The sequence below is a fragment of the Rhinopithecus roxellana genome, chromosome 19 (genome assembly GCF_007565055.1).
Source record: "Rhinopithecus roxellana isolate Shanxi Qingling chromosome 19, ASM756505v1, whole genome shotgun sequence".
Taxonomy (NCBI): Eukaryota; Metazoa; Chordata; class Mammalia; order Primates; family Cercopithecidae; genus Rhinopithecus; species Rhinopithecus roxellana.
In genome coordinates, this window is record NC_044567.1 from 24,395,632 (window position 1) to 24,413,530 (window position 17,899).

Genomic DNA, 17,899 nt, shown 5'->3' on the forward strand with positions numbered 1-17,899 from the left:
TGAGACTCTTTATTATGTCTCTCTCTGCAATATCTAGTATTATTCTTAACACTCAGTAAGTAATTGGCGAATGCTTTTTGAATTGGTTAATTAAAATTAAAATGTCTATTTCCAACAGTCCAGATGCCAGTGGAAAGAAAGTGGGAAGAGATAGCATTAGGAGATATACCTAATGTAATGACGAGTTAATGGGTACAGCACACCAACATGGTACATGTGTACATATGTAACAAACCTGCACGTTGTGCACATGTACCCTAAAACTTAAATTAAAAAGAAAAAAAGAAAATTTATCAGATAACGCCTGTCACCAGGTCAAATTTTATCAATTCAGTACTTTCTTTCTTCAAATATGTCACGTTTCAGTCAAGTTACTTAGGTGAAATGCAGCTCCAAGTGCACTAAGAAACTTTTAATATACCTTCAGTGTTATGAGTATGTTAACAGGATAAATTTTTTTTTTTTTTTTTTTTTTTTTTGAGACAGGGTCTCACTCTATCCCCAGACTGGAGCAATAACGGCTCATTGCAGCCTTGACCTCCCTGGCTCAAGGGATCCTCCCACCTCAGCCTCCTGAGTAGCTGGGACTACAGGCACTTGTCACCATGCCCAGCTAATTTTAACATTCCTTTTTCTAGAGACAGGGTCTCTCTATGTCGCCCAGGCTGCTCTCCACCTCCTGGGCTCAAGTGATCTTCTCAACCTCAGCCTCCCAAAGTGCTAGGATTGTAGGAATGAACCACAGTGTCTGGCCAAGATGAGAATTTAAACACTACATTTGGTATTCTAAATTTACAAATGTACCAAACGTACCAAAATTATCAGTGTACTAATACATACTGGTGCTCCATTGGGGCTGTGGCTGAATTACATGATATTCTTTTTTTTTTTTCCTGTTTCCTAAATTTTCACACATTTTGAAGTTTAAAAATATCCACGACATAGTTGAAACGTTAGAATACTTACACAAATCTCCTCGGAAAATTCACTATAGTTTGGAGCCTGGCTCTCACCCTTACTGACCCAGAAATCCTGTCAGAAAGATTTAAATTAGTAAGCACAGAGAGACTTAAGTATGCCTTCCACCACCGCCACCCATCCCCATCCCCAACAAAAAAAGAAAGCCAATGTTTTTTTTTGTTTTTTGTTTTTTTGAGACGTGGGTCGCCTCTGTCACCTAGGCTGGAGTGCAGTGGCAGGATTTCAGCTCACTGCAACCTCCGCCTTCCCGGTTCAAGGGATTCTCCTGCCTCAGCCTCCCGAGTAGCTGGGATTACAGGTGACCGCTACCAAGCCCGGCTGATTTTTGCATTTTTGCATTTTTAGTAGAGACAGGGTTTCGCCATGTTGGCCAGGCTGATCTCAAACTCCTGGCCTCAAGTGATCCTCCCGCCTCGGCCTCCCAGAGCGCTGGGATTACAGGTGTGAGCCACCACGCCAGGCCTCAACTTTGCTTTTCTTTTTTTTTCTTTTTTTTTTTTTTTTTTTGAGACGGAGTCTCGCTCTGTTGACAGGCTGGATAATTCTGGCTCACTGCAACCTCCGCCTCCCACGTTCAAGTGATTCTCCTGACTCAGCCTCCTGAGTAGCTGCAATTACAGGCCCCAGCCACCACGCCCAGCTAATTTTTGTATTTTTAGTAGAGACAGGGTTTCACCATATTGGCCAGGACGGTCTCGATCTCTTGACCTTGTGATCCACCTGCCTTGGCCTCCCAAAGTGCTGGGATTACAGGTGTGAGCCACCATGCCCAGCCTAAACTTCGTTTTCTTAATGATCTTTTAATTTTAGAACAGTTTCAGATTAACAGAATTTATTTATTTATTTATGTTATTTTTTGAGACCGAGTCTCACTCCGTTGCCCAGGCTGGAGTGCAGTGGCACGATCTTGGCTCACTACAACTTCCACCTCCCGGGTTCAATGCCTCAGCCTTCCGAGTAGCAGGGATTACAGGTGTGAGCCACCGCCCCCGGCTAATTTTCGTAGTTTTAGTAGAGACGGGTTTCACCATGTTGGCCAGGCTGGTCTCCACCTCCTGAGCTCAAGTGATCCGCCCGCCTCGGGATTACAGGTGTGAGCCACTGCGCCCTACCTAAACTTCGTTTTCTTAACAACCTTTTAATTTTAGAACAGTTTTAAAATAACCTAATTATTTTGAGGGCAGTAGGGTCCTCTATACCCCACACAAGACAGGTTTTTCAACTCTAACTTCTACTTCCACCCCACGCAGACTCTCTGCACCTCTAGCTTCTCATCTGTCTGGCGAGGCCTGATCCTCACTGACCAACTTCACGATTGTGAGGAAAGCTCAGCTCAGACCAAACGTCACCGCCCAGACAGACACAACTGGGTCAAGCGTCAAGCTCGCGGACACCCGAGCCCGGAAACCCTAACACTCCTCCAGGGGTTGGTTCTCGAAGCCTGAACATTTTTAACCTCAAAACGCCCAGGATCTCGGAGGAGTGCAGTGAATGCCACATAAATACATAACTCGTAACAACCACTTATTGTTTAGCGCTAGACCTGCAGGCCTTTCTCCTGCGCAACCTGCTGGTTGCGGACCCCTGCGGCCGCCAGCTCTCCTCTCGGCGCGGCGCGGGGGCGGGGCTAGGAGGCGGAGCAGGGGCAGGGTGCGCGCGCGTGAGAACGTCCGGGGAGCGCGCGCGCCGCCGCCGACGCCGCTGGGCTGAGAGAAGAGCTTGCGGGGTTTGCGGTTGATGGCTCCGACTGAAGGGCTGGAGGCGGCGTATGCCGCTGTTCTTGCTGTCGCTCCCGACACCTCCGTCAGCTTCTGGTCATGAGAGGTCAGGCCTGGGGGAAGCGGGCAGAGGAGGAGGCGGCGAGCGGCCGCGGCGCAGGGGGCTCTGGGGAGAATAGGCATTCGAGGCTCGGACGTGGGTGGAGAACTCTGCCCTCGGAGATTCCGGAAGAGTTGTGTTGACTTTTCTTCCCTTTTTTCTCCTCTTTCTTGTCTGTGCATGAAGGAAAGTGGGAGGGTTCTATGTTATTTATAGAAAAGACACTGAAACCCTGCTGTCCAACGTCGCTCTTCAGAGTTTTGACGAAGTAACACCCGTGGCGTCGGGGCCTCGGTGAAAGCCTTTAATGAAAAGCACTGAAACCCAAGCCGCCAGACACGGTGACTGCACCACTGTTCAGTCCTGGGAGTGAAATAGAATGACACAGAACATTCCCTGAAGTGAACTCTAGCCTCCTCCTAGACAAACGGGAAAAGCACGGCGGCGTGGGATAGGCTCTGCGTATCGTCAGCTGGGATGCCCACTCTGTTCTTCTGGTTCCAGGAGGTCCACACTGGATCATTTATTAGAGAGATCTTTCTCTGCTAGGGTCCTCTTTCCTCACACCCCTCCCTCCGTAATACACCACCGACGGTGGCATTTTATTGGGTCGACTGTGTAACTGTGCTTATTCAGACCAAAGAGTTACCTAGCAATTACATGGTGACTCCCCACAGTATCTATGCTTTAAATGTATTTAGGTAACATTCTTTTGCGCGGGGAGGTAATATTCTTGGCGGCACTATTAATTATTGGAAACTTTATGAGCTTTGGGAAAGCTGCTTGAGCAGAAAATATAATTTGTAGGTCACCTAAGTGCAGTGTTTATTATTAGTTACCTATGATGATAGTGAGGCATTAAGATTTAATGTCGTTTTTCTTCCCAACATTTCCAACCATTAAAAAATACTGACTCATTCTTCCTTATGAAACTTCTTTGATGTAGAATCTACATCAGAGATGAAACTGCTCCAGTTGGGCAAAGTAAATGTACCAGAGTATCCAGTGAGGACTGGTGCTTATTAACATCTGCTGGGCACCCATACTTCATGACTGTTTTGCGGATGCCTTCTGCCATTAGGGAACTGGAAGCATTTGCAGCTCAACTTTTTTTTGGTAGCATATGTTCCCTAAAAGATCATTTGTGTAGGGCAGCAGAGCCTTGGCGTTAAGGGAGAAAGGAGGACTCCAGTGATAAATAACCTGAAAATTCATCTGCTGTGATTATTTGCTACTCCTTTAGTGAATAAAGGATACCCAGTGAGGAATATACTGACGGTATTTAACTGCCTGTTTACTTAGAATATTTTCTATTTGATTTTTTAGGAGACAGAGCCCTGAAGCAAAGACATCTGGGTCAGAGAAAAAGTATTTAAGGGCCATGCAAGCCAATCGTAGCCAACTGCACAGTCCTCCAGGAACTGGAAGCAGTGAGGATGCCTCAGCCCCTCAGTGTGTCCACACAAGACTGACAGGAGAAGGGTCTTGTCTTCATTCTGGAGATGTTCATATCCAGATAAACTCCATACCTAAAGAATGTGCAGAAAATACAAGCTCCAGAAATACAAGGTCAGGTGTCCATAGCTGTGCCCATGGATGCGTACACAGTCGCTTACGGGGTCACTCCCACAGTGAAGCAAGGCTGCCTGATGATACTGCCGCAGAATCTGGAGATCATGGTAGTAGCTCCTTCTCAGAATTCCGCTATCTCTTCAAGTGGTTGCAAAAAAGTCTTCCATATATTTTGATTCTGAGTGTCAAACTTGTTATGCAGCATATAACAGGTAGGGCATAATAAAACATTGACTTGTTTTCATTCCTAAATTCAGTTAATTTTCTTTCATTATTGGTAATCTACTTAATGCATTCAGTTACTTATTTTCTGTTAGCTTTTATTATTGTGTGTTTTTAATTTATGTTATTGTTAGCTTATATAATCCTCTTTGATTTTTTTTTCTTTCAATTAACTGGAACTTATTTTCTAACAGGAATTTCTCTTGGAATTGGGCTGCTAACAACTTTTATGTATGCAAACAAAAGCATTGTAAATCAGGTTTTTCTAAGAGTAAGTATAACAAGCAACTAAAAAATTATTAACTGTTTCTCTCCATAGATTTTAGAGAAATAATTTTGAGAGAAATAGGAAATAACTTTTGAAAGAAATAGGAAGTAATGGGATATATTGTAACATCCATGATATATTAAATTTGTTATCTAAATCCTGGAATAAATTATCTCTCCTAAAGCTGAATTCCTTCACCTTACCTTCTTTGTAAGAAAAAAAAAATTGGTTACTGTTAAAGAAAAAGTAGTAAAAAGGATTAAGAGCTAGAACACATGATTTGATCTGATTTGGTAAGTCCTTTCATGTTGTATGAGTTACTTTGATCATACTAAGTAATATCATCATTAAAAACTTTTAGTGGCTGGGCATGGTGGCTCACACCTGTAATCCCAGCACTTTGGGAGGCTGAGGTGGGCAGATCACAAGGTCAGGAGATCAAGACCATCCTGGCTAACACGTTGAAACCCTGTCTCTACTAAAAATACAAAAAATTAGCCAGGCGTGGTGGCATGTGCCTGTATTCCCAGCTACTCGGGAGACTGAGGCAGGAGAATCACTTGAACCCGGGAGGTGGAGGTTGCAGTGAGCTGAGATCACAACACTACACTTCAGCCTGGGCTACACAGCAAGACTCCGTCTCAAAAAAAGAAAAAAAGACGGCTGGGCGCAGGGGCTCACGCCTGTAATCCCAACATTTTGGGAGGCCCAGGCGGGCAGATCACCTGAGGTCAGAAGTTTGAGAACGGCCTGGCCAATGTGGTGAAACCCCATCTCTACTAAAAACACAAAAATTAGCTGGGCGTGGTGGCGCTTGCCTGTAGTCCCACCTACTTGGGAGGCTGAGGCAGAAGAATTGCTTGAATCCAAGAGGCAGAGGTTGCAGTGAGCCAAGATTGTGCCACTGCAGCCTGGCGACACAGTAAGACTCCATCTCAAAAAAAAAAAAAAAAGAAAATTAAACCCAAGGAATTTTTCCGTAACGTAAGTTACACGAGCCCTAGTCATATAAATCATTGGGAAAAATAGGATGAGTTTCTAAAATTTCACCTTTAAGCAACTTTAAATGGCTATGCCTGTGTAAAGTATGCATTCTAACCTGGAAATTTATAGTTAAACCTATCAAACTAGAGAAATCTTAATGATCTGAAATTAGTAAACTTCATTAAACTTGACTTTAAAAGTGAGATTACAGGCAAGGCACAGAGGCTCATGTCTGTAATCGCAGCACTTTGGGAGGCTGAGATGGGCAGATTGCTTAAGCCCAAGAATTGAAGACTAGCCTGGGCAACATGGCCAAAAAACCCCAATTCTACAAAAAATTAGCTGGGCATGGTGGCACGTGCTTGTAATCTCTACTATCTGGGAGGCTGAGGTGGGAGGATTGCCTGAGCCCAGGTGGTTGGGGCTGCAGTGAGTTGTGATCATGCCACTGTACTCCAGTCTGGGTGAAAGAGTGAGACCCTGTCTCAAAAAAAAAAATAAATAAAGGGAGATTACAACTACTTGGAAGGCTGAGTTGGGAAGAATGCTTGTGCTTAGGAGTTTTGGGCAATGTGTCGAGACCCCATATAAAAAAAGAAGTGAGATTAAAACTCAATTTATTAAATTCTTATAATCTGGAAATTTTTAAAATATAAAACCTTGACAAGTGAATCAAGGTTAAAATGCATTTTGAAATTTTCTTTTGTGGGTGGGTCCATTTTTTTTCTGAGACGGAGTTTCACTCTGTCGCCCAGGCTGGAGTGCAGTGGCGTGATCTTGGCTCACTGCAATCTCTACCTCCTGGGTTCAAGCGATTCTCATGCCTTAGCCTCCTGAGTAGCTGGGATTACAGGCACGTGCCACGGTGCCTGGCTAACTTTTGTATTTTTTTTTAGTAGAGACGGGTTTCACTGTGTTGGGCAGGCTGGTCACAAACTCCTAACTTCAAACGATCCGCTGACTTCGGCCTCCCAAAGTGCTGGGATTACTGGTGTGAGCCACTGCCCTCGTCCTGGGTGGGTCCTTTATGTCAGCTTGTGAAAGACCTGGCTTCTTTTTTTTTTTTAATTTAATTTAATTTTCCTTTTTTTTTTTTTTGAGAGAAGACTTGGCTTCTTTGAAACATAGGTAATGTTTTTCATACAGTGAAGAAACTTGTATTTTAAACATTTGTTTAATATATGAGTTGTGTTTGGTCACTAAAGTTGTATAAAACAGTAACTGTGATGATTATGTACAGTTTAACAGATATTCTATATTAAGATTAATTTAGAAAAATATTCTAAGTTAATAGTCATTAAAGTAAAACAGTTTAATGATATTTAAAATTCTGGCAAAATCAAAGTAACATTATAAAATTGTTTATCTTTCAGGAAAGGTCCTCAAAGATTCAGTGTGCTTGGTTACTGGTATTCTTAGCAGGATCTTCTGTTCTTTTATATTACACCTTTCATTCTCAGTCACTTTATTACAGGTAATTAGAGGTCCAAATACACAATTACATTTTTAATGTAATCATATATTTCATAGCACTTTGTATCTTACTTCACATAGTACTTATTGTATTCAGTTCCATTCGGTTTTTAACTCTCCTTTCACAAGCGAGAGCTTTTTTGAGGCAGAGTCTCACTCTGTCGCCCAGCCTGGAGTGCAGTGTCTTGATCTTGGCTCACTGCAACCTCTGCCTCTCAGGTTCAAGCAATTCTCCTGTCTAAGCCTCCTGAGTAGCTGGCACCACGCCTGGCAAATTGTTGTATTTTTAGTAGAGATGGAGTTTCACCACGTTGGTCAGACTGGTCTTGAACTCCTGACCTCGTGAACCGCCCGCTTCAACCTCCCAAAGTGCTGGGATTACAGGTGTGAGCCACTGCGCCCGACCTCATAAGTGAGAGCTTTAAGTAACTTATTCAGATTTTGTATCCCCAGTGCCTTGTCACATAGCAGATGCTCAATAAATATTTAATTTTTTGATACCTGAGTTTTTGTTTATATATTCCATATTTTTTTTTTTCGAGACGGGAGTCTCGCTCTGTCGCCCAGGCTGGAGTGCAGTGGTGTGATCTCGCCTCACTGCAAGCTCCGACTCCCGGCTTCACGCCATTCTCCTGCCTCAGCCTCCTGAGTAGCTGGAACTACAGGCGTCTGCCACCACGCCCGGCTAATTTTTTGTATTTTTAGTAGAAACGGGGTTTCACCATGTTGGCCAGGATGGTCTCGATCTCCTGACCTTGTGATCCGCCCGCCTCAGCCTCCCAAAGTGCTGGGATTACAGCCTCCCAAAGTGCTGGGAATATATGGCGTGAGCCACCGCACTCACGCCATATATTCCATATTTTTAAAGTACCATTAGGTTGTTATTGTTGGTCTTTGTTTCTGAAAGTAAGAACACTTACTAAATGACAGTAGCTGATAAGTTTCCGTGTCAAATGGCAGTATTCTGAATTTTCAGCTTTTACTAGAGTATTAGAAGACCTTGTTTCACTGGAGTTGGAGAGATGGGCAAATCTGGGATATAGTTTGGAGGTGGAGCCAGTATCCCTCAGATGGACTGGATTGGGTAGGTGGGTGGAGAGAAGCAAGAATGACCTCTGGGTTTTTAGTCTAAGCAGCTGGCTGGATGGTGGTGTCATTTCATTGGGTTGAGGAAGGAACTGATTTTGAGGAGAAAAATCAGTAATTTTGTTTTGAACATGTTAAGTTTGAGAGGCTAAGTAGAATTGATAAAGTGGTACCAAATATATGTCATGAACTCAGGGTAGAGGTTAAGGCTATAAATTTTGGTATCAGGAGCATATGGTTGATATTTAAAAACCACAGGACTGGACAAAACTAACCCAGGAAAGAGAGAGTGTAGACAGAGAGCCCAGTACTGGACATGACCACAATTAGAAGAGAAACAGCAAAGGAGACTAAGAAGAAACCATCAGTGAAATATGAGAAATAGTCTAGAAAGAGGCCGGGCGCGGTGGCTCAAGCCTGTAATCCCAGCACTTTTGGGAGGCTGAGACGGGCGGATCACGAGGTCAGGAGATCGAGACCATCCTGGCTAACATGGTGAAACCCTGTCTCTACTAAAAAATACAAAAAACTAGCCGGGCGAGGTGGCGGGCGCCTGTAGTCCCAGCTACTCCGGAGGCTGAGATAGGAGAATGGTGTAAACCCGGGAGGCGGAGCTTGCAGTGAGCTGAGATCCGGCCACTGCACTCCAGCCCGGGCGACAGAGCAAGACTCCGTCTCAAAAAAAAAAAAAAAAAAAAAAAGTCTAGAAAGAAAATTATTCAGGGAGGGAAGACGGAAAAAGAGAAGTGACCTTGAAATTTAGCCATACAGAGGGAGTCGATGATCTTGACAAGCAACTCACTGAAAGGAAGAGATGGAATCTTAATTGGAATTGGTTAAGATAAACATGGCAGAAGTTTGGTATTGATAACTCTCGTTTACAGGCTAGAAAGGTGTCAACTATGACAAACTGAAGACTTTTTCCTTATTCTATGAAGGGAAGATCTAAAATCCAAACATTCTAAAAGTCTCTCTGAAATAAGCAAAATGATCCTCCATTCCATTATTGTGAACTCTGACATCCTGCCAAATTCATATTTTTTTACATATCAAAATATTTGTAGCAAATTAAAACCCTTTATTAATACTTTACCTTTGTATGTGGCTCTGGTAAATTCTGATGTTTTTCTTTTGGTAGCTTAATTTTTTTAAATCCTACTTTGGACCATTTGAGCTTCTGGGAAGTACTTTGGATTGTTGGAATTACAGACTTCATTCTGAAATTCTTTTTCATGGGCTTAAAATGCCTTATTTTATTGGTGCCTTCTTTCATCATGCCTTTTAAATCTAAGGTAAGAAACTAACTTACGCTTTATTGGAGTGATGTTAACGAATCACATTAATGCTATTTAGTCTTTGTTTAAATGAATCCTCCTTTTGCAATTTTTCAGTTTGCTAACTAGCTTTAATTATCTGTATTATTTCAGCTTGGCAACCATTTGTTCAGGCACTTGAACCTGATTATTAACCTATTTGGATAAAATCAGAGTTATATTTGTTTCAGAATAATTTAAAAATCAGTCCCCACATCATATATGGGAAACTATTTAGTTTTGTACTTCTGTTCTCCAAGGCATTATCAGTTGACAGTTGACTATATACAATTATTCAGTGGTTTCCCATAGGCAATTAAAACTTTTAAATTTTTATAATCAGCAAAAACATACATAGGTTTTACTTGCAATATACATAAAACATTTTCACTCTATATATATATATATATATATATATTTTTTTTTTTTTTTTTTTTTTTTGAGACTGAGTCTTGCTCTGTTGCCCAGGCTGGAGTGCAGTAGTGTGATCTTGGCTCACTGCAACCTCCCAGGTTCATGCAGTTCTCCTGCCTCAGCTTCCTGAGTAGCTGGGATTACAGGTGCCCACCACCACACCCAGCTAATTTTTGTATTTTTAGTAGAGTCAGGGTTTCACCATGTTGGCCAGGCTGGTCTTGAACTCCTGACCTTAGGTGATCCGCCCGTCTGGACCTCCCAAAGTGCTGGGAGCCACCATGTCCAGCCTAGAAATTCTTTCAAAGCAGACCACTCGGTGACTGTAATATGTGAGAACCAGCTTGAGGTTCAGTCATAATCATTATGAAGATTAATTTTATAGTTTATATTATTGTATCATATACTCAGTGTTCTCAGTCTAGTATTGTTTGCGCTATGTAGTTAAGTAGTTTGGGTAGATCTATTTGTTTTCTTATTTTTTAGGGTTACTGGTATATGCTTTTAGAAGAATTATGTCAATACTACCGAACTTTTGTTCCCATACCAGTTTGGTTTCGCTATCTTATCAGCTATGGGGAGTTTGCTAACGTAACTAGATGGAGTCTTGGGATATTGCTGGCTTTACTCTACCTCGTACTAAAAGTAGGTAACATTACAAATCTTGTCACTGCATGATTCATATTAGTGATTACTGAAACATACTACTGTTTTCCTCTTTAACAGTTTTATAGTTTATCTTCGTATCACTAGTTTGAAGTAATGGCAGGTTCTATTTCTGTTTAGAAATGGAGAAACAGAAATAGACTATCTTAATCCAGTGGTCCTCAGTTTTCACTGGAGGGAAGGGGAGTAGACTTTCACATAGTTTGGATTATCTAAGTAGGGAAAACAAGTGGAATAGAACATACCCATCCTCGGTAGTAACACTGTCATACACATAATTCTTAAACTAGTAGAGTACCTTGTCCTGTTCGCTCCATGCCTGTGCCCCTCAACGTAATAATCACTTTATGAAACTTTAAAATCTAAATGTTGGCCAGACGCGGTGGCTCACGCCTGTAATCCCAGCACTTTGGGAGGCCGAGGTGGGTGAATCACGAGGTCAAGAGTTCAAGACCAGCCTGGCCAACATGGTGAAACCCCATCTCTCCTAAAAATATGAAAAAAAACTAGCCAGGCATGGTGGCAGGCGCCTGTAGTCCCAGCTACTCAGGAGGCTGAGGCAGGAGAATTGCTTGAACTTGGGAAGCAGAGGTTGCAGTGAGCTGAAATCGTGCCACTGCACTCCAGCCTGGGCGACAGAGTGAGACTCTGTCTCAAAAATAGTAATACAATAAAATCTAAATGTTAAAAACGTGAATCAGATAAAATTACTTTGACTTTGACATAGTTGTTTGTATTTGTCTTGATCAAATTGTTACTCTAGGTGTTTAAATGTACTTCAGCTTGCTGAGATGGCTCAAATCTATAAATTGAATAAAATATTCAGCACAAAATGATTAGTTGTGACATATAATGAGCATTAAGTTAATATGAGGATTTGATGTTACGGGGTTTCAGCTTTGGTTTTTGGGTTTAGCAGATAGGACTGTTTGAATTAATAAATGATCTCTTACTTCCCTTTTCAGCTTTTGGAATTTTTTGGGCATCTGAGAACTTTCAGACAGGTTTTACGAATATTTTTTACACAACCAGTAAGTACTTTTTATCAGTTAAGAAAAACACCTTCACCTTTCTTCATTGCTAAAATTTTTTTAGTTCAGCAGTTTTACAAGAATGGATTTCATAAATGGATGATCCTTTTCTTTTACTTTGATGATTTTCTAGTACTTTGGCACTTGGGGCTATAATAATTTAGGAGTTTTATCTCTGTGATCAGATTCTTGAATCACACATTGACAACCACCTGCTAATTGTTGCAGTGCTTATATATTTGAACTTGTCTCTTGCCCCTTCAATCCATTTGACATTTTTAAGGGCTTGTAAACCCTTAAAAATCTTATGAACTTTTGTTCCTCTTTTTTAATCCACAAATGGGGGCTTTGTGTGTTCCTATTAACTCCTTATTCACCTGTGAAAATCCTTCGACTATAATTTATTGTGCATATGTAGAAAGCTCATTGCCAAAAATCATGTCTCTTGCAGTTTTCTTACTGGAGCAAATTTCCTCATTGCTCGATTATATGTGCACAAATAAGTTCATGGCATGAAATTTAACAATTAATTGAAACTCTGATGTCATTTATAATATGATTATGTGATTCTATTGATGTTGCAAATTGCAGTGAAAGGATGTCATAGAGAACCCTAATTTACTACTTAGTAGCCTGAAAGGTTCCCAGTACCTACATGTGGTCACCAGATTTCAGGGTTTGATTCTCAACTTTGCAGTCATTTCACCAGGGCTCAAGGAGAAGGAGACTGACTTAAAAGAATCCCAACAGAATAATATATTGTAAAAAAAAAAAAAAAAAAAAAAAAGTTTTATGTCTACAAAGTAAACCAGACTAACTGGCCAGGGCATCTTTTCCCTAAGATAGAGCTAGCAATGTAGAAACAAACTTTGCTACATCCTATGTAAGTTTCTTTCTCTAGACAAGACATAATAAAATTCAGAGAGTTCAGCTTTGTCCAAGTCAGTTCAACTGATGATTATGTGAGCATCAACCATTTTACTATAATTGGTCTTGTGAGATTTGTGCTGAAATACTCTCAAGAAAATACCCTGATATTCTTTCTCTGAGACAAACTATAGAGAGGATATCAGTCATCAATACTTTGATTTGTTCAAGTCTCCTTTACCAGGGAAATGGTAGTTACTATCTGGAGAGGGAGTCTCCAAGATGCCAGATGAGTAATGTTTTTTTTTTGTTTTTTTTTTGTTTTTTTTTTGAGACGGAGTCTCGCTCTGTGGCCCAGGCTGGAGTGCAGTGGCCGGACCTCAGCTCACTGCAAGCTCCACCTCCCGGGTTCATGCCGTTCTCCTGCCTCAGCCTCCCGAGTAGCTGGGACTACAGGCGCCCGCCACCTCGCCTGGCTAGTTTTTTGTATTTTTTAGTAGAGACGGGGTTTCACCGTGTTAGCCAGGATGGTCTTGATCTCCTGACCTCGTGATCCGCCCGTCTCAGCCTCCCAAAGTGCTGGGATTACAGGCGTGAGCCACCGCGCCCAGCCCAGATGAGTAATGTTTTAAAAGCTTGTCAGCATAATTATCTGCACATATACTTTGCTAAATGATACCTTACTGAAGGGAAATTGACACCAAGATCATCTAACAGTATTCTGACTTGTTTCTGAAATCTTTATCACCAGTCTCAAAAAAACCTAATTTTTAATATCTTTTCCCTTTGAGTTTTACTTTGATTTTGATGTTGTTAGCCTGAGACGTTTTAGTACAAGAAGTTTAGGTAACTTCAGATATGTTAAGTCATGTTTTACCCTCATGACCGTGACTGAACTTGGGTGTTTTTACATCTCTTTAGTTACCTCTTCCCTATCATTTCTATAGAAAGCAGGTTTCGTCTGTAACATTTTGATTTCTCCAAATTTCACTGAGGGCTATTAACATCACATCTAGTTAATGCCTAAGTTCTGAATCTGGTGAGGAAGTTAAAATCTCAGAGACGAGAAACTTGTTATTAGGACATTAGAAGAGAATTCAAATAATTGCATTTTTGTTCAGTTAGTTTTCACAGTAGTTATTCTACCCAGGTGACATTTACAGTTGCAGTTTCTCTGTAAAACTTTTTCATGTTTAGCACTAAATGCTTTTTATAATTTGGAATAATTTTTAGACCTAGTGACAGAACACTCTTTAGTGGTCCCTAAGTCGTCTTCATATTGCAGTCACTTGGAGACCTTTCAAATAATAGATTACTGGGTCACATCCCAATATGTGTGGTCCTACTGAGTCAATATCGTGTGGAACAGAGGAATCTATTTTTAAAGCAAGCTTTCCACATGAGTTACATTCAGCCAGCCAAGCTTTGGCTGGATTGATTTTATGAACCACTGCTGCAGGTAATAAGTGAGCTCCACATGGCAGTCCAGCGTCAAATAATACATGGCTATAGGTTTTATAATAGTTATGTTTCAGATTGCTTAGTCTCTTAAGCCAGTTATGTTGAATTTGAAGCACTATCATCCTTTGGAAAGCTAGTAGATCTAACAATCTTCCAAAATCCTATTATGTATTATTTATTGATTTCATCTTGGTACACTCAAGAGGTGGTTCTATATATGTGGTTCAGCTTTGAAATGTTTGTATCCTTTGGGAAGGTTTTCAAATGCCTGGTTCCAGGGAGATTTGACAAGTACAGCATCACTTATGTAATTTGAGAACAGGAAAGAAAGAAATTTGTAGATGAACAGAACTTACTATCTTCATAGAGTTATGGAGTGGCTGCCAGCAAGAGACAGTGTTCAGATGTGGATGATATTTGTTCAATATGTCAAGCTGAATTTCAGAAGCCAGTTCTTCTCATCTGTCAGGTAATTATATTTTTAAATTTAAAAACCTAAATACAACACTTTTCTGTGACTTGCAAAAGTCACATTTATGTTTGTTGTAAGGCAAAAAAAAAATCTAGTGTTTAGTGGAAGGTAGCATTCAGTGTACATACTAGTAATTTATTATCAGGGGATTGGTGGATTGGCTTTGTCCCTTATATTCTGAAAATTTTTATGCAGAGGAGTATATGAAAGGGAAAAATAATTTAACTGGCAGGTTGAATACCAAAGTGATTAAAAAACAGGCTATTTTTATAATTGGATACTAGCCATTTAGAACACCACCATTTGTTACTGGATTGTGGCCCTTTCCTACACTTTATGGCAGTTACTAGTAACTCCAAGACTTTAAGCTGTTATCACACTTAATCTTAAAAGTGTCACCTAAGTATAGCTTTTATGGTTAAATGGATGGTACAGCCAGAACACTAGTGCCAATCATACTGCTCTTTGTCTTCTTGAATGTCTCATACGTTCTCCATTTTCACAATTGTAAAATGAGGGGATTAGTGCTCTTCAAAATCCCTTTCAGGCTGGACACAGTGGCTCACACCTGTAATCCCAGCACTTTGGGTGGCCCAAGTGGATGTATCACCTGAGGTCAGGAGTACGAGACCAGCCTGACCAACATGGTGAAACCCTGTCTCTACTAAAAATACAAAAATTAGCTGGGCATGGTGGTGGCAGGCACCTGTAATTCTGGCAACTTGGGAGGCTGAGGCAGGAGAATCACTTGAACCTGCGGGGGGTGGAGGTTGCAGTGAGCCGAGATGGCGCCATTGCACTCCGGCCTGGGTGACAGAGCAAGTCTCCAGTCTCCATCTCAAAAAAAAAAAAAAAAGAATCCCTTTCATTCCCTACAATGTGATGGATTTAAAATGATTATCAAGTATAAAATCTAATTCTTAATTCCATTACAGCATATATTTTGTGAAGAGTGCATTACCTTATGGTTTAACAGAGAGAAAACATGTCCACTCTGCAGAACTGTGATTTCAGACCATATAAACAAATGGAAAGATGGAGCCACTTCATCACACCTTCAAATATATTAAGTTGTATAAACTATTAAGGCCACAAAATACGAATGTCATTTGGTCATAGTAACTACTGATAAGGCATCAGAATGGATTTTCAGGGCTGCAAGAAAAATGTTTCCAGATGGTTTTAGAATGTAAGACTTACGGTCCAGTTCACCAAAAGATTAAATGAAAGAACCCTATTTAAAAATATATATAATGTTCAACCTAATGTATATGCAACATTTATTCTATTCTAATTATTTGACAGGTAACTGCAGTGTTAAATTGTAAATGTGTTTTCTTAATGTTACCAAAACAGCAATTTGAAATTAGAACCAGTGGATTTAGAGAACTCAGGTATTCTTTCCTGACATTGTTTTCAGAATAAAGAATATTTTTCATAATATTTTAAGATACATACTATCTAAAAGTAGAATTTTGTTCAGCATTGACTTTTATAATTCCCATCCTAAAAATTAATATTTTCATAAAATTTGTATTTTTAAATGAAAATTCTAAATGTTATATTTTATCAGTAACAGATTTTCTAAGTGAAGATTAATTTACTGAGGATGATACATTTTAGTATTGTATTATTCTCTGTAGTAAGACTAGTAATCAGTGAAAATAAATGGATTCATTTTGTCTGTGGACGTCATAAATTCTTCCTGCCATCAGCTTTAATGTTCATGATCATGCTTTTTGTATAGTACCATGGAGTATCTTGAAGTAACTATTAAAATAATTCATGTGGATTACAAACAGCTGGCTTACTTCATGATTTGAATAGTATAAAAAACAAGACAAATGGCCAGGCATGGTGGCTCACACCTGTAATCCCAACACTTTGGGAGGCAGAGGCAGGAGGACTGCTTGAGCCCACGAGTTCAAGACCAGCCTGAGCAACATCCTATCTCTATTTAAAAAAAAGAAAAAAGTTTCAAGACAGATGCCCTAAAATCTTAGAAGAATTGCCCTTATAATTAGTCTTCTCCATAAAAATTTTGGAATTTTATGCTTGAATCACCATCAATTGGAAGATTAAAGCTTGCACTGAGAGGTGGTCATGAGGTTTTTATAGTGTGGTTTTTTGCCTCTAGGTATTTGTGCAGGGTGCTAGAAAAGGGAATGAAGCACTTTCTCCCCTTGTTACCTCTAAGGAGGAATCTGAAATCTAAAACATGTCTGAAGGGCTGCTAGTGCTTATATCTAAGTTTAGAGTACATCTATCAGTTTGTAGTCGAGGAAAAGGTGGTAGAAAGGAGAACTTAGGAAGCAGAGATAGAAAACAAATTTGCTGTACTGGTAAGACAAAAGCTAAACCAGCACATGGATTAATAAGGATACTGACCAACTGGTTATAGAAGGCACTTTCATGACTGTATGGCCATCCAAATTGACAAATGAACATTAGCAAGTCTGTACCTTATTTTCTCCAGGTAAATACTACCAGGTTCTAAGTACAACTGTATTCAAATATAGTATATTTCACTTTGTTATCTACTTTGAGACCCACTACAAATATAATTTAAATGGCTTTGTGGTGATGCTAATAGTTGTATTATTTAGGTATGCAGCAGAGGATGGGTGAGAAAAACAATTTGGGATTACAATTCGGCTGTGAAGGATAGCCAAGATGACTTCCTGTTCAAACACAAGAATAGCATTTTACTTCAGCCCTATTACAATACCTATGTAATACATTTGTTTACCCTGTAACTATTCAGACAGTACTGTTTTTTAATGTGTTTAAATAACCAAGGAGGTGCATAGTGGGTTTATTTTTTTGGGGAATGCAGTTTACATATAAATTGAAAAGGGAGAAAATCTAATGGAGCTATGCCATCCAATAACAGTGCTGATGAACTGGAAGCATTTCTTTCATCCCTCTATTCCTTCACCTCAAAAAAAGGTAATATAGATTCAGAAACTCATTTACTCTGAATTCAAATCATGACTTCTAAAAGATTGTTTTACTAGTATTGGTATGCTACTATGTTGTATAGCAAGGTAAAATCAGTTTGAGAGCTTCTGTAGAGAAATTCCCTTGGCAAGTGTGGTATAATTACCTCACAGGTAAGAAGTGGTTCGTGCAAAATACCCAGCTTACACTAGATATATTGAGACATTAGTTAAAACAGATTTGTTCACTACGTTATTTTGTGCATACACATCCAATTATCAAATGTAGCTGACCAAGTATGGCTGAACAAATTGTTGATTGTTAGCACAAG

At 40.2% G+C, this 17,899-nt stretch overlaps 1 protein-coding gene across 3 annotated transcripts; it reads left to right on the forward strand.

The window, feature by feature from the left end:
• The first annotated feature begins 2,610 nt into the window (after positions 1-2,610).
• Positions 2,611-16,423, forward strand: RNFT1 (ring finger protein, transmembrane 1). Of its 3 annotated transcripts, none has more exons than XM_010364068.2 (9): positions 2,611-2,805; positions 4,126-4,583; positions 4,788-4,864; positions 7,219-7,319; positions 9,543-9,696; positions 10,618-10,776; positions 11,763-11,828; positions 14,524-14,625; positions 15,564-16,423. In XM_010364068.2, the coding sequence occupies exons 1-9, from the start codon at positions 2,750-2,752 to the stop codon at positions 15,696-15,698; spliced, it is 1,308 nt and encodes a 435-aa protein (XP_010362370.1). In that variant the 5' UTR covers positions 2,611-2,749; the 3' UTR covers positions 15,699-16,423. The 3 variants fall into 3 exon arrangements, with proteins under 3 accessions (XP_010362370.1, XP_010362371.1, XP_030778804.1); XM_010364069.2 differs by having other exon boundaries at positions 4,126-4,478; positions 15,564-16,308; XM_030922944.1 differs by lacking the exon at positions 10,618-10,776.
• The last annotated feature ends 1,476 nt before the right edge of the window (positions 16,424-17,899 follow it).

Excerpts from the sequence above, each read along its gene's own strand:
- RNFT1 (XM_010364068.2), top strand. The coding sequence starts at position 2,750 with ATGCCGCTGTTCTTGCTGTCGCTCCCGACACCTCCGTCAGCTTCTGGT. Across the intron at positions 4,584-4,787 it reads TGTTATGCAGCATATAACAG|GAATTTCTCTTGGAATTGGG; the intron begins GTAGGGCATAAT and ends ATTTTCTAACAG. Across the intron at positions 14,626-15,563 it reads CAGTTCTTCTCATCTGTCAG|CATATATTTTGTGAAGAGTG; the intron begins GTAATTATATTT and ends ATTCCATTACAG.